This window comes from Pseudorca crassidens, chromosome 11 (genome assembly GCF_039906515.1).
Source record: "Pseudorca crassidens isolate mPseCra1 chromosome 11, mPseCra1.hap1, whole genome shotgun sequence".
NCBI lineage: Eukaryota > Metazoa > Chordata > Mammalia > Artiodactyla > Delphinidae > Pseudorca > Pseudorca crassidens.
The window spans coordinates 48,385,553-48,401,107 of record NC_090306.1 but is presented as its reverse complement, the minus strand read 5'-3'; the positions used below and the strand labels follow the sequence as shown (position 1 = coordinate 48,401,107).

The following is a 15,555-nucleotide window of genomic DNA, read 5'->3' as shown; positions in this document are numbered from 1 at the left end:
TATGAAGTAGGTGAGGTTCGCCTCCACCTCCCACCTCCTACCTCCATACCCTGCAGGCTTTGGGTCTGCTCCCCAGGGCTGGGTCCATGAACTGACCGCCCCCCCCCCCCCCACTCCCACCACCCTTGGTATAGAATGGCCAGACTCCCTGAGATTTGTGGTGACATTCTGGAGCTGACTAACCTTGGTAGATAGATAGCATAGAGCAGAGAGACGCATCCTTTTCCCTTCACTCTAGAGAACTTTGTGGCCCCATTTCTGTGTCAGACCCTCTAGACAGGAAAGGTGTAGGCAGTTGTCCCGGGTATCTCAGGATGAGCCTGGGCTCAGGCCTATCCTGAGAAATGGTGACCCTAGAGGTTTATCCAAAGAACCACCACAAACTCCAGCATAATTCTGTCCCCATATTTTATGCAGCCCTGGGCATGGCCCCTCACTACTCATACCTCTGTCTCATATCCTTGCTTCCTTTTCTTTACTGGCTTCCCTTCTACCTTTCTGTGTGTTCTTTGCTCCCTTGCCTGGAATCTCTCCCTTCCCTCCAAGTCCTGACCCTGAGAGTTTTCTAAGTCCCTGACCCCGGTCCTCTGCTCTTCCCATATGTCATCCCCTCTCGGGGCCAATGACTTGGCCCCAGGCCCTTCCCACAGCTGCCCAGGGCATTCATGAGCCATCCTCATCATCTGGCTGGACCTCAGTCTCAATGCTTATCATCTAGCTCGGCCTCCGTCTCAGTAATGCTCATATCAGAACTCTCTATTCTCCTGCCTCTCTCCCGATGCCCAAAGTGTCTCCTCCTGACTTTTCTTGACACCCGGGGTTCTACCTGTTATCAGAATCATTTTGACTCCTGGCCTCCCTTCCCTCTGCATTTTCCATGAGCCACTGTGTCAGTTGACTGTACAGTCCTTCCTTTCACTGACATCACCCCCCTTCAGGCTCCTCAGCTCAGCCTAGCGTGTATCTGGAGATAGAAGAAAAATGCTCACTGGGGGTCCTGCCCGGGGGAGCTTCTGTGTCCTCGGTCCTTGACTCCCTCCATTTACCTGGTTGCTGGGTGAGGGGGGTGCTGGACCCGCTTGGAGTGCAGTGGGGACTCCTCATTGGTGACCTGAGCATCACCTCCCCAGGACCCAGGCCCTGAGCCCGTCAGGGGTTTCTGCTTTCTGGGAGTTGGGGCCTCACATAACCAGTTTCCCTTAAGCGGGGGCCTGCTGCCTCTGACCTCAGGACAACGGAGGCACATCCACCCTGGGGCAAACCCTTTATTTCTCATCATCTCTCGCAATGGAGACTCACCTAAGGACAGAGAATTCCAAAGAGCTGATAACCTGGAATTCTCTTGGGGTTTGGAGGGCACAAAACCGATTTTGTTTGTTTTGCATTAGTGAATTTGTCTTAATTTTTCCACCGAAAATAACAGTTACATTTCTTCACATGCCCGCATTCATGACAAAGGATTTTGATCCCTGGGCTGGAAGTGGGGGATTTCCAGGAGGGTCCTCTGGGCTGAGTCCTCCTTCCTTCTTTCCTCTGCTCAGACCACCCAGGGGAGCCACTTCTCAGCACTAACATCACCACTGTGGTTTCTCCCAGCCTTGGCATCTTCACCCATTATGGCTGGGGGAGAGAGAGGGGGAGCCACCAGGGCTGTCTGAAGTGACAAAGCTTCAGGTTGGACTTGAATTTCTTGCATCTAGGCAAATTGGCATGGTGATGCATCCACCTATACAAGTTATAGAGTGGCTCACCCAGGGGCTGTGCATCTGTCGCCGGCAGCAGAAGGGAGGAGAGCCCTTCTCAACAGGCTCCAGCAGACGGGCTCAGAGGACCAGCCTCTCCTGCTATCTTCTGAGCCCGATTCTTCTTGGCCATCACCTCTCCCCTCTGCTATGGCGGCTATCACGGACCTCTCCTTTATGGACTTGTACGTTTGAGAACTGCAATCTTGTCCGTAACCTCTCGGACAAGTACGTCTTCATCATGGGCTGTGACTCGGGATTCGGGAACCTCCTGGCCATGCAGCTGGTTGATCGGGGCATGCGGGTGCTGGCTGCTTGCTTCACTGAGGAGGGGGCCCAGAAGCTTCAGCAGGATACCTCCTACCAGCTGGAGACCACCCTATTGGATGTCACCAAGACTGAGAGCATCAAAGCAGCAGCCCAGTGGGTGAAGGACCAAGTGGGAGAGCAAGGTGGGACGAATTGCATTCCTTGGCTTTCTCAGTTTATCCTTCTTTTTCTCTCTTTCTCCTGCAGGTATCTGAGAGTTATCAGGGACCCTGTTGTTCAGATGGGATGGGAGAGGTGATGTAGAGAAAGGGGCCGGGCCTGTAGCTCAGTGGGATCGGACCTGTTGCAGGGTTTGGACTGTCCACATGAAGAGGTGATTTCCCAAGGAAGTTTTCTTTCCCAGAAACTCAGAGGGTTAGCAGGGTTTGGGGGAGGTTGCGCTAGAAGTTCAGGGAGGGAATATGCATTCCGTCTGTCGGAAAGGTGGAGTTGCCTCACTGGGACTTTGGTAGTCCTAACTATCAGCTCCTATAAAAATATGAGCACATTTCTTGTCGGGATCAGGCTAGGGGGAGGAGAGAGGGAACATGAGGTTGGACTCCCTGAGTGGGGACGTTTGCTCTCCTTGACTGTGTCAGGCTAGACTGCAGGGTGGGGAGCGAGATCTCTCCTCTTCGTCATATCATGATGGATACCAGATTGACCTAAGGGTAAGTGCCTATGTCAGGGTGGCTGCCCTTATTGGGAAAGGAGGCTGCGGGCTAGGGATGGACTAGGACTGAATGGGGACCCACCCAGGAATCTTCCCACACGCAAGATGTGGGTGTAGGAATGGAGGAACAGGGTGGCTCAGTTGTAGAAGGAGCAGCCTGGGGGAAGTCCTGACTCCTGAGGGAGCTCATCTGGGGTCTGTGCACATGAGTCAGGGCAGGAGAGCTCTGGGGCCCAGGAGGGGCAGACAATAACTCTTGCTTTATTTTCCTCCTTGGCATCTACCGCTATCCAATATTCAATCTATTTTACTTATTTTTCTTATTTATTTTCTATTTCTCCTCCTAGAATAAAGCTTCTAGTGGGGGAGGTGTTTTTCCTTTTATTTATTATATATCCTTAGTGCTTAGAACAGTGTCTGGCATCTAGTGAGGTGCTCAATAAATATTTGTCAAATGAACTAACTTATGAATAATTCAGCAAGAGTCAGTTTCTCTCTTCACCAGGCTGCCTCCGCCCAGTGCCCTACATTCAGCTTTGAGCCCCTTGTGTTCATGACTCCCTGGGTATATTAATTAGTTTCCTGTTGCTGCTGTAACAAGTGCACACAAAGTCGGTGGCTTAAAAGAGCACAAATTTATTATCTTATAGTTCTGGAAGTCAGAAGTCCCAAATGGGTCTCACTGGACTAAAATCAAAGTGTTAACCGAGCTCTAGGGAAGATTGCATTTCATCGCCTTTTCCAGCTTCTAAAGGCCTCCTGCATTCCTTGGTTCACGACCTTCTTCATCTTCAAGGCCGCAAGGTTGGGCTGAGTCTTTTTCAGCCTGCCATCTCTCTGGTTCTCTGTCTTCTGGCTCCCTCTCCACTTAGAAGGACCTTTGTGATTATATTGGGCTCGCCAAGCTAATCCACGATAATTTCCCCATTTTAAGGTCAGTTAAGCAATTTAAATTTCATCTGCTACCTTAATTCCTCTTTCCCATATAATCCACCATATTCACAGGTTCCAGGGATTAGTATGGGGACATCTCTGTGGGGGCCATTGGGCAACATCTTTGGTCTAAGAAGCACTGGGAAATGGGAGGAAGGGATACTTGCATGCTTTCTTTTTGCCCCTCAGAGTCTCTGGACATGACAAGTTGGCATGACCCTAAAGCTGTTCACACTGTTTTGAAAGTTCTCTAGCTCTCTTTGCAGGAAAAAAAAAAAATTAAAGTTGTCCTGGTTTGCCAGCAGGCAGAGCTATTTACCAGGGATGATCAGAGGTAGCAGCGAGTGCGTGTCCCTTCTCCACAGGCAGAGACCACTCGGGTTTTACAGTCTTTGGGTCTCAGCAGCTCATTTCTTCCACTGTAAGACAAGAGTCTCCCCTAGCTGGGAAGGCTCTGAGTCCTGCCAACCAGTTGGTCTCCTGGGGTCTCTACTTGGAGGAAGGCAGAAAGATAGGATGGGGACACAGCTTGTGTGGGGACCCCAGGCCTAGGGGAAGGGGTGAACCATGATTGGTGTTTACGTCTAGACCTGCCCACGTGTGTGTGGAAGAGTATCTTGAGGCTACAGAGGCCAAGGTGGGGTAGTGAGATAAGGGGAGGGAAAGGGAAGGAACCCCAAGTCCTTCCCCCAAGTGGAATTTTACTTGGAACCTCAGTATGTAAGACAAATGAAAATTGAGGTTCTCCTGCATCTCCCTTCCTTATCAGGTTCTGGGGTTCAGCCTGAAAGCTCTCAGGACTGCAAACCACAGGTTGGAAACAACTGTCCTAATCCACTCAACAGTGAACCTGAGGCCCAGGGAAAGGAAGTGACCTGTCCAAGGCTGGAGGTAGAACCAGGACTAGAACCTGAGGCTCTTCAAGCCTGGCTCTTGCAGAGCTGAAGGACAATACCTAGCAATATTTCTCTCCATTTATACCAACTCAATTTAAATATCTCAAAGGGAGCCCTTTTCACATTTTTCCAAAATTATTTTATTTAAATGTCTTCTGTATTTGTTTATAAGTCTTATTTATTTCTTCTCTGGTTTCTGAGATCACTGAGGATTAAGACCATGTTTTGTTCATTTAATGTCTCTAGCACCTTCCTCTGTAACTGACAGATGCATGAAATGAATGAATGTGTGAATGGATGAATGAATGAATGAACAGAGTAATTTTGGTAATGTGTGAAATGGAGTTAGTTTCTTACACTCAGGTGAACAGAGAGGGGGAAGCATGATGGGGGAAGGAATTGAAACATTAATTCATTGGTATGAAAATGAGATCTCTTTTCCCAGAGCCAATAGCTTAGATGCTATTAGCTAAAGCCTGGATTGTAGCTGGTACAGGGTCCAGCTAGCTGGCAGACTGCGTGAATCAGAAAAACTGCCCCTTTAGGGAAAACCCATGAGTAAAATGCCCATGTTCCTTTGGGCTGTCATAGCTCCCCACCCCACGCTGCCAGGCTGGCTGTCTTGTGCCTTGTGACATGCTCAACCATCCTCAGCAGCCCTGAGCTGGGGGTTCGTGGACCCTTGTGCTTTTCCAGAAACACTGCTGATTTTTGTCTGGTTCTCCCTCCCTCCACTGCGCCCCCAGGCCTCTGGGCCCTAATGAACAATGCTGGTGTAGGCCTGCCCAATGGTCCCAATGAATGGCTGACCAAGGAAGACTATGTGAAGGTGATCAACGTGAACCTGGTGGGACTGATCGAAGTGGCTCTCCATAAGCTGCCCATGGTCAAGAAAGCCCAGGGCAGGGTCATCAAAATGTCCAGCTCTGGTGGCCATGTGGCTATCACTGGTGGCGGCTACTGCGTCTCTAAGTTTGGCGTCGAGGCCTTCTCTGACAGCATCAGCTGACCAGGCCCAGGTGCCAAACCATTCAGGGTAGGAGTTCTGGGGGTTTCACCTTAGGAAGAGAGGGCTGGGTGGGGGCACCCTGTGGGCAGGGGAGATCTGGAGAGAAGATGCTAAAACAGTAGCAGGAAGAAGGCTAGACCTCCAGGGGCCTTCCTCAGGGACCCAGAGAAGAGGGATGAGAAGAGGTGGGGTGGTGATGAGCAGCCTTCCCTTGGCTGTCTCAGAATAAGCAACACGCTGCTTGGGCCTGTGGGAGTAGGAGGGAGAGTCCTCCAAACAGACGGAGAGGTCTGGGGGCAGATGTGCTGTGGGCAGCCCTCCGAGAAGGATGCAAGCCTTGCATAGATCCCTTCACTCCTTTGCCACCTAGGCATTGGGGGTGGGGCTGAGTGGGAGGGACCTGGTCGGAGCAAGGCTTTAGTCTAAATTCCTCCCGGCTAGGCTGGCCTAATGTGAATTGTCCAGAGACAGGCTTGGGAAAGGGCTTATTTGCATGAAAGCAGTGCTGGGCCTGGTGCAGGGGTGGGGGGCACACCTCCAGGTTCCTGATCTCTGGAGATCAGCTCCTCTAGAGGTGTCAGAGGTGACTTTCCCTGATGATCCTTTGTCATCGTGGAGTCCCAGACTGAGTCCAGCTCTTCTTTCCCAGGCGTGAGCTCCACTACTTCGGGGTGAAAGTCAGCATCATTGAGCCGGGGAACTACCAGACATCCATTCTGGGCAAGAAGGACCTGGAGGGCACGGAGAAGAGCATGTGCAAGCTGTGGGAGCGGCTGCCTCAGGAGACCTGCGAGAGCTATGGAGAGGAGTACTTCCATATCTGTGCATTCCCCAGGAGAGAAAGGGATCTCTGAGAGGGATGGAAAGGTCTTGGGGGTCACTGACCCACTTTCATTTTACAGATGAGGGGATGGAGGCTCAGAGAGGTTATGAGCCCAAGGCCACACAGCTGGTGGCAGAGCTGGGATTTGAGAACTGCTGGGGGAGTGACAAAACCATAGCTGCGGGGAGATGGGGGTGTTAAGAGAGATGCTGCCCACCCGCCCCCTGGCACCTGCCTTCCCCCCAAACATCCGTATGCAGGTGAATCAGGTGAAAATGCACTGCCACGAGTACAGAGAAGTTATTAAGAGCACAGCTACTTGAGCCAGACTGCCTGGGTTTGAAGCCTGGCTCTGCCACTTACGGGCTAGGAGGAGACTTTGAGAATGTTACCTAGTCGCCTTAAGCCTCAGTCTTCTCATCTATAAAATGGAGTTAATGATAGTGCCTACCTCACAGTGCTGCTGTGAGGATTAACGTCTGTGAAGTCTCTCTCATGCACTAAGTGCTTGTCCAATCAGTAAAGAGGAAAATCACACGAATGTTTTAAAGGAAGGGGTTCTGGGAGCTCTCTTTCTCCCTGGCCTAAGGGTCTCCTGTGAATCTCAGGTGTTTCTGGAGAGTAGAGGAGGGACATCACAGCTGTTTACTATACTGTCCCAAACTCACAGTTTGGGGAACTCTTCCAGTCTGAGGGATGCACGGAGCCCCCACCATTGGAGAACAAGAGGAGGGGTGGCCTGCAGGTGCAGCGGAGGAGGGATTGGCCAAAAGACCTGGTGGAGTACCTCGTGGTAGGGAGAGGCCTACTCTGAGGACTGGGCGACCCCACATTCACTCAGAGCCTCTAATCCCAAAGCCAGGCCAGTTGGTTTCAGGAGAGGATCATTCACAAGATTTCCTGCTTCTCTCCACTTCTCCCCTCCAAGTGCCTGGAGGGGGAACAGCCCCTCAGGGCCACCCTTGGAGCTGCCCTGGTGTGGGACGGAAAGGGGGGGCTGGCATTTTTCTGGCTCAGGAGGTCCCCTTGGTCCAGAGTGAAGCAGCCGGCTCTCAGCCCCGTCCTGCTCCATTTGGGCCTCAGTGGCCTAGTCATATATTTCCCTAACCCAGATTTTTTTCCCTCTCTTTTACTTGACTTCCATGAGCATCCCTGAGAGGCAATTTCCTGTTGTGGTTTTAAGCTCTTAGACTCCGAAACTAGGCTGCCTGACTGTAAATTTCATCTCTCCTGCTTGCCTTGGGCCAGCTGCTCAGTTTTCTCATCTGTAATGGGTTATAAAAATTAAATGAGTTAATATATAAAAAGTGCTTAGAATATTATCTGCTTCCTGGTAGGAACAATTTGATTTAAAAGTTTGTTGTTTTTATCTATTACCAGTGTAATAGAGAAAAAGAGCATGGCCTCCTTTTCTCTAGTACACTGGTACCTGCGAGCTGTGTTGCAAAGAGATATTCTTAACTAGCAATCATCCAAAATCCAAAGTGATGAATTTTAAACATATACCCAGAAACTCTGAATGGGCTAAATATAATCACTCAGTTAAATTAATGGCAGGTATCTAACTGTCTGGGGGGCAGGGGTGGTTATTTTAGTGAATTGCTCTCCTAGACCTCATACATCCACAGAGTAAAAAGCCAAGACACCATAAGTTAAAAACCATAACAGCCATTTATTCACCTAATGCACGTTTTATTGAGAGCCTACCACATGCCAGGCACTGGGTAGGGCCGGGGGTGAGAGTGGACAAAGCAGCAGGGCACACAGCTGGCTGCCTGCAGCTTAAGGCCCAGTGGAGGAGATAGATCTTAATAACAACACACACATTTAGTGACAAATGTGGATAATGACCATGGGAAGAAACACAAGGCCCTGAAAAAAAGAATAGGGTTGGGAGTGGGGCCCCAGTTTAGATTATGGTGTAGGGAGGGCTTCTCTGAGTTGACTTTGGGGAAGAATAAGTTAGGCATTGTTGGAAAGTGGATAGGCAAGAAAGTTTTTTCAGGAAGGCCCTGAGGCACTGAGTTCCCTTAGAGGAACTTTAAAGATACCAGAGGGTGGGGAGCAGTGCGGGGGGAGCAGAAGAGACCCAGGATAAATTAGAGCATCAAAGCACACTGAGGATTAAGGATGTGATCTGATTTGTGATTGGGAAAGCCTGCTGTGGTTGCTGCAGTATTCCAGGCTACACATGTCGGTGGTTTGGGCTACAGAGAAGTGGAGGAGATGGAAAGAAGTTGATAGATGCCCGGTGTGTATGAGACCTCCTGGTACCGGGAAGGAGAGAAAGCCATCCAGGACGAGTGCTAGGTTTAGTTCAAGAAAACTGATGGGTGGAGGCATCATTCATTCATTGATTTAGGGAAAAGTCAGGGAGAAGTATTTGGAGAAGTATTCCTTGGGGAAAGTAATCTTTCAGTTCTGGACATATTAGAATTCTGTGAGGAGAAGTAAAAAGTTCTGAGGATCAGTTAGGGCTTTCTCAGTTACAGGTGACAGAAAATCCAGCCCAAATCATTTAAGCAGAAAAGGAATTTCTTGATGCTTATTACTAAAAAGTATAAGGATATGGGCTTCAGGCACTGCCTGATCCAGTCCACAAATGATGTTCTTAGGACCCGCTTTCACCCTATTTCTTTTTTTTTTTTTTCAGTACTTATAGATTTATTCAGGCCTGTTAGAGGTCTTAAAGTAACCAGGAATTGCAATAAATATTTGAACAGAGGGCTGGATGTTTCAAATGCTAAATAAATCGATAGAATTAGAGCTAATACACCAGCTGTGCTAATCCATGTGACTGCCCTTTGTCTTGTGCTCACTCAGCTGACACTTGTCCTTTACAATCCAGCCGTGGTAAACCCTTCACTAGCTGAGGAAAGCTCTATTTTCATTTCAAATCACCCTATTTCTTGGCTCTGCTTCTTCTGTACTAGCTTCAGGCTTACAGCTCTCTCCCCTGTTGGTGGGGTCCCATGGCTGCAGCATCTCCTCATCTCCTCCCGGGATAGTCCTTTCCAGTAGCTCCCCCAAACGGTCTAAGATTTACTCTGACTCGGTGGGCCAGTGATGGCAGGAGCAGAGGGAATTGCAGGATGTACTCAACCCTGAGCCCATCACTGTGCCCGGGGAAATGTGAAGCTCTGATTGGCTCAGGCTGGGTCATGCACTCTACCTAGACCAAAGGACTCAGAATGGAAGAGGCGTGGATTCCCAGAGACAAATCTGTAGCTGTTGCTACAAACAAGGGGAACAGCTGTTTGGGGGCTGGGGGGAGGATAATATATATTCCCTGTGAGTTTCCCCTAAAACTCTCAGTTAGCAAAGAAGGATCCAAATTATTTATGGGGTCACTACGAGGCTGGGGTGAAACACAGACTCAGCCAGCATCTGGAAACCTCACAAAGGCGTTTTCTAAGCAGCTCAATGCAGGCAGAAGCTGTAGAGTCTTCAGCGAGGTCCATAAAAGAGTGTGTAGAGAGGCGAACTTCCTCTGAAAACCACTGTTGAAAAGCTGATGTCCTTCGGAAGAACAGTAAGCGTTGGGCTATAAAATACTATAGCTGATCCCTCTGTGGTTCTCTGCGCGATTTCAGAGGAAAAGTTTTATGCAGGCATTTGACTATTTTTAGATAAAAAATTTTCCGAGTGATCATACTCTAATTTTTACTTCAGTTTTACTAGTGTTTACTGGGATACACAGATGAGACAAAAATCTCTAGGAATCTAGAAGGGGAGGTCTGAAAGCAAGTATAACGCCACACAAATTTTGCAACAATGGACATACATACAAAACAAGGCAACTACTGAGCCTGAGCGTCTGGAGCTACTGCTCCGCAACAGGAGAGGCCGCGACAGTGAGAGGGCCTGCGCACCGCGAGGAAGAGTGGCCCCCGCTCGCCGCAACTAGAGAAAGCCCACGCACAGAAACGAAGACCCAACACAGCCATAAATTAATAAATTAATTAAATAAATGACGTAAATTATAAAAACAAACAAACAAACAAAGCAACAGTACAGGGACTTAATTCTGCTGTCACAAAAGCCTTCACAGAGGTGACCATTGGTGTCCTAGTGGGTTTTGAAGAATAAATAGGAGTTCACCAAAAGGGAAAAAGATGGCAAATGTTTCACAGAGGGAAGAGCACGAGCAACAGTTTGGAGACCTGCCATAGCACTTGTGTGCTTTCGAAGGTGGTGTGGATGCAAGCTATAGACGACAGTAATCCCTCTAACCGTGTTACACAACTCTCTATACCTCAGTCTCTCCACGATAAAGTATAATAATTCCTCTCTCGTGGGTTGTTAGGAGAGTTAAACAAGAATGTAAAGTACTCAGCTCAGCCATATGATAAGGGCTCAACAATGTTAGCCATCGTTGTTACGACTAGTCTGGCCTGAGCGTAAAGTGTAAAGAGGTGGGCATGGGAATGAAGCCGGGAGACGTTACGAGTCGGATAGTAGAAGACTTTGATGGCTCCAATAAGAAGTGTGGCTGTAAAAAAAAAAAAAAAAAAGAAGTGTGGCTCTCATCCTGAAGGGCTTTGGAGAGCCTTTTATTAAATGGCTCTGAAATGACCTGATCAGATTTGTGTGCCGTGGGAAGGATGAGGGTGGAGACGTGAGACCAGCTGGGAGGCCACCTCAGAAACCCAGTGAAGGACCAACAAAGGCATGAAGTGAAAGGTCTTGGGCACTGTGGGAAGTATGTATGTATGTGGGGTAGTGTTGGCGGGGGGACGGGTGCTGTGGAGACAGACTGAAGAAATATTTAGGAGTGGTCACAAGCACCACTGGACACGAACTCCAGCAAGCTGTTATGGCCAATCAAACAGGCCCCTGGCTTGTGAATCGGGGAACAGGCCAGGTATCTTGGAGTGATTTTTAGCTATCCCCAAAATAGAACCATATTGGAAATGACTAGTTAATAGCAACCTAACCTAGGCACATACCCGAAGAAGCAGCACACAGAGTCACTGGGATAAGCATGTGAACAGGACACAGTGCTCTGGTCCTCACAGAGCACAGCCTGGCTTGTTAGCATACTTCGCAGCAACACAGCCACCTGCCAAGTTTCTTTCTTTATCTCAACCCTGCCAGGGAAGCCACCAAAAATTCCCCTTTTAGTCCCCTTTCTTCCTAGGGAGGGACTAGGACCGTTGGGTCCATACTGAGTGCCAAAGCCTAGTGCCTGCTGTTTTATAGACTTTATTTTGCTGAATTCTCACAATAGCACAAACGTTTCCTGGATGCCCAAATGCAAAGCCTGAGTTCTTCCTCACTGTCCAGGAGACTGACAGGGGCTAAAGGGTACCCCTGTCTCCCTCAATCCATGTCTAGCTGGGTGCCCAGCACAAAGCAGGAGTGCAATAACTATTTGAGAGAACATGGAAAGGATGTGCCTTAGACTATTTCAGAGTCTCAGGCAGCTTCTTCCACCCCATCAGCTTGTGGGTCCAAAGCCATCTCATCCCATCAGCTTGCCTCATCCTCATCAGCCCACACAGCCTTCCCTCCCTCTGAGGGAGCTGTAACCCTGAGCTTCATGAATGAGTCCTTTGACACTCGCTTCCCTGCCTGGAACCTGTTGGTGATGGACTCTGTGTCAGACCCAAGGATGGAGCACAGAGTGTCGGATTCCTAAGACATTATTGCTCTATAGACAGCCTGGCTTTAAGTCAGTGTGGCTCTTTTTGGGACCCCTAATATGTAGTTTACCTCTTTTCACTACAGTAGTTTTCTCTTTAAGAAACAGAAAGGGAGTTCCTCGGAGTCGGAGAGATGGGTAAAGCATACTTGAACGACACTGTTCTGCCCTCATCAACTGCCCACCAGTGTCCTGCACAGAAGGGGTGACTTCTCTGCCTTCCTGGACCACCCCCAAAGTCAGGCTAGCTTTTGCTCCCTCTTTGTTTTCAAGTTCTAATCCCTTATCACGAAGTCTGACTCTCAGGCACCACTTCCTCCTGAGTCCTTGGGGCGCTCAGTGAAATATGAGTCCCACTGAGCTACCCCCTTCCCAGAGTCCTGGGGTGAGGGTGCAGATCAGGGCTCCCTAAGTGTATCGTGTGGCTTGTCTCCTATCTGTGTTGTAAGCTACAGCAGACTTGGACCCATCTCCACACCCGTGTGTACCATGCTAACGGAACAGCCCCTCACATTTGCTAGAGCCTTACAAGGTACCGGTCTGTGCCTTAGCTCATCTGAGCCCCATAATGACCTTATGACCAAAGCAAAGGCAGTGTTACAATTTTTTAATAACATCTTTTCCCTGCATGCTTTTGTAGAAAATTTGGAAACTCTAGGAAGTCCACAGGAGGAAAAAAACCTCCAGCAACTAGGAATTTCAACAGACAGACAGTATTTTTCCTTATTTCCTTCCAATTTTTCTGTGCACTTATATTCACCTGTTTTCTCTCCTCTTTCCTCCACTGTCTACCCTGCTATTATTCATCTTTATTATTCTCTAGGGCAGGTATTATTATCCCCATTTTACAGATGATGATAGTTTAAGCTCAAAGTCACACAACTAATAAGTGGCAGAACTGGGCACAGTTCTCCTCATTGCTAGTCTAATGCAATAGTAGGAATTCAATTCACAACTATTGAATTCGGGAAGAGAAATAAGATTATTTATAGGGTGTTTGTTTAAGGGGCAACCTGGAGCTTGTGAAATCTGCCTGAAATGTTAGATCAGTGGTCCGGTGAAAAAGGAGCTTGGATGGAATTCAGAAAAAACAATCTTTAATGAAGAATAATAGAGCCTTTGATTTTTCCCCCTCTTGTACCCTCAAACAGATACTGACAAGTTAAAGAACACGATGCAGCTGGCAGGGTCAAGGATCAGTGAAATCACTAACAGCATGGAGCACGCTACTGTTTCCCGGGACCCCCGCATCCACTAAAACCCTGGCCTGGATGTCAAACTCCTCTACCTCCCCTTGGCTAAGTTTCCCACCCCTGTGACAGATTTCATCCTGAGGCGGTACCTTCCAAGGCCAGCAGACAGTGTCCGAGCTGGGGAAGCCCAAGGGGTGGTCAGTGGAGTATGGAGGAGAAGGCACTGTAGGGTCACATGAGGGGGTATCAGATGTTCTGGGGACACCTTGCTTGGCTGACACCCTACCTGTTGGTGGTGAATTTATGGATAACTTCTAACAGAAGGTGTTCCTACTCACTGGGGCCTCACAGAAACCTGAGGGGGCCTTTACAGGTTCAAAGACCTGCAGCCTGGCCCCAAGAACATCTGTCACCCAATGAGGATATGGCTTTTTCTTGAGCTGGAGGAGTCAAGGAGAGGAAAACTAGTTCCTGCTGAATCATGAGCCTCCCTCAGTTATCACCACCACTGGGAAATTTTGTGGGATTATGTAGCCCACAGGAGAACTCAACCACTTTCCTCTCGTGTCTCTAAATATGTATTAACCTTATTCACATAAACCATTATTTGAAGTACGTAGTAGGACAAACAGGGAGTGCAAGATTATATCACGCAAAAGTTTATCATAGTATTTTCTCTCTCTTTTATGGATTTCTGTATCCATAGGTGATTGGGACTCACATGAAGTAACACTCGTTTGTTTAATCACCATTGATTAATTCTTCAAATATTACCTGAGTGCCTACTATAGATGAGGCCCTGTGTAGGTGCTAGAAGCATAGAAATATGATTGAATCATGGTCTTGGTTTTTCACTCTTTATTTTGTGGTTTTGTTTTTGTATTTTAGCACAATATCTAGTAGCAGAGACAGGATAGCGATAGAAGAAACAGAAATCAGAAAATCAAATTTTTGGAGCTACGAGGAACACTAGAGTTTATCTAATTCAGTAGTTCCCCAACTTGGCTGTGTATATCATAATCACCTGGTTAATTAAAATACAGATTCCTGGGCCTTGGTGTTAGAAAATCTGATTCATTAGGCTTGGGTGGGGCCCAGAAATCTGTATTTGTCAAAAGGACCTAGATGATTCTGATGCATCTGGGCACTTGGAAACTGCTGATAGTTCCATAGGAGTAACTAATGCTCAGAGGAGGAAGTGACTTATGGGAGGTCCCCTAGCATCACAGCCTTGACAGAACTCAGGTGTTTAGATTCCCAGGCTAGGATTTTAGTTACAGGAGAATAAATTCCCGTAATTAGTAACATTGTCAAAAAAGTCAGGAAATGATGGGCTTCCCTGGTGGCACAGTGGTTGAGAGTCCGCCTGCCGATGCAGGGGACATGGGTTCGTGCCCCGGTCCGGGAAGATCCCACGTGCCACGGAGCGGCTGGGCCCGTGAGCCATGGCCTCTGGACCTGTGCGTCCGGAGCCTGTGCTCCGCAACGGGAGAGGCCACAACAGTGATAGGCCCGCATACCGCAAAAAAAAAAAAAAAGTCATGAAACGAAATTATTATTCTTTAAAAATCCTTAAACTTCTGAGCCATATGAAGTTCTATTGAAAAGACTTTTGATCTTGAGGAGTGATCACGTAATAAAGGTCAAATGTGAATTTTTAAAATTAAAATGTCTTTAGTTGGTGTCTCTTCAACATCCAGCTGAACTTGAAAATAATTAAATGTAATTTAATCACATCTGCTGAAGACCCCTTTTCCAAGGAAGGTAACGTTCACAGGTTCTAAGGATTAGTGTGTGGACGTATTTTTTGGAGGGCCACCATACAACCCACTAAGTCTGTTATTTGCATCACGTCTATTCCTGGCACCAAATTCTCTGTATCAGGTAGGATGCATTGAGCAGCAAGTAACAGAAAAGTCAACTCACATTGGTTTGAACAACAAAGAAAGAGTTAGGGCAGGACCCCATAGCTAAATGATAACTGCGTCATCTTTCTGCTTCTTTGCTCTGGCATCCACAGTTTAGTCTTTACCTTAAATCCAATTACCTTTATTGTTGTGGCACGACTGCCAGAGGCAACGGGAACTCTGTGCTTCCTCATTCACAACTTATAAGAAAAGAGAGAGCCTGTCTTTCCATGACGCTAAAGATTTAGGAAGTTTCTTTCCCAGAGCCCTCACTGAGGCTTTCCTTAAATCTCTTTGACCCAGGGACTTCCCTGGTGGCACAGTGCTTAAGAATCCTCCTGCCAATGCGGGGGACAGAGGTTCGAGCCCTGGTCTGGGACATGCCACAGAGCAACTAAGCCCGCGCACCACAACTGCAGAGCCTGG

The 15,555-nt window shown here is 48.2% G+C and overlaps 1 protein-coding gene across 1 annotated transcript; it reads left to right on the top strand.

The window, feature by feature from the left end:
* Window positions 1–1,299: 1,299 nt before the first annotated feature.
* Window positions 1,300–13,461, top strand: SDR9C7 (short chain dehydrogenase/reductase family 9C member 7). The gene is given in 4 exon segments (XM_067698701.1): window positions 1,300–2,194; window positions 5,300–5,555; window positions 6,209–6,384; window positions 13,181–13,461. Coding segments are annotated over 4 exon segments (1,197 nt in total). The 5' UTR covers window positions 1,300–1,710.
* Window positions 13,462–15,555: the final 2,094 nt, after the last annotated feature.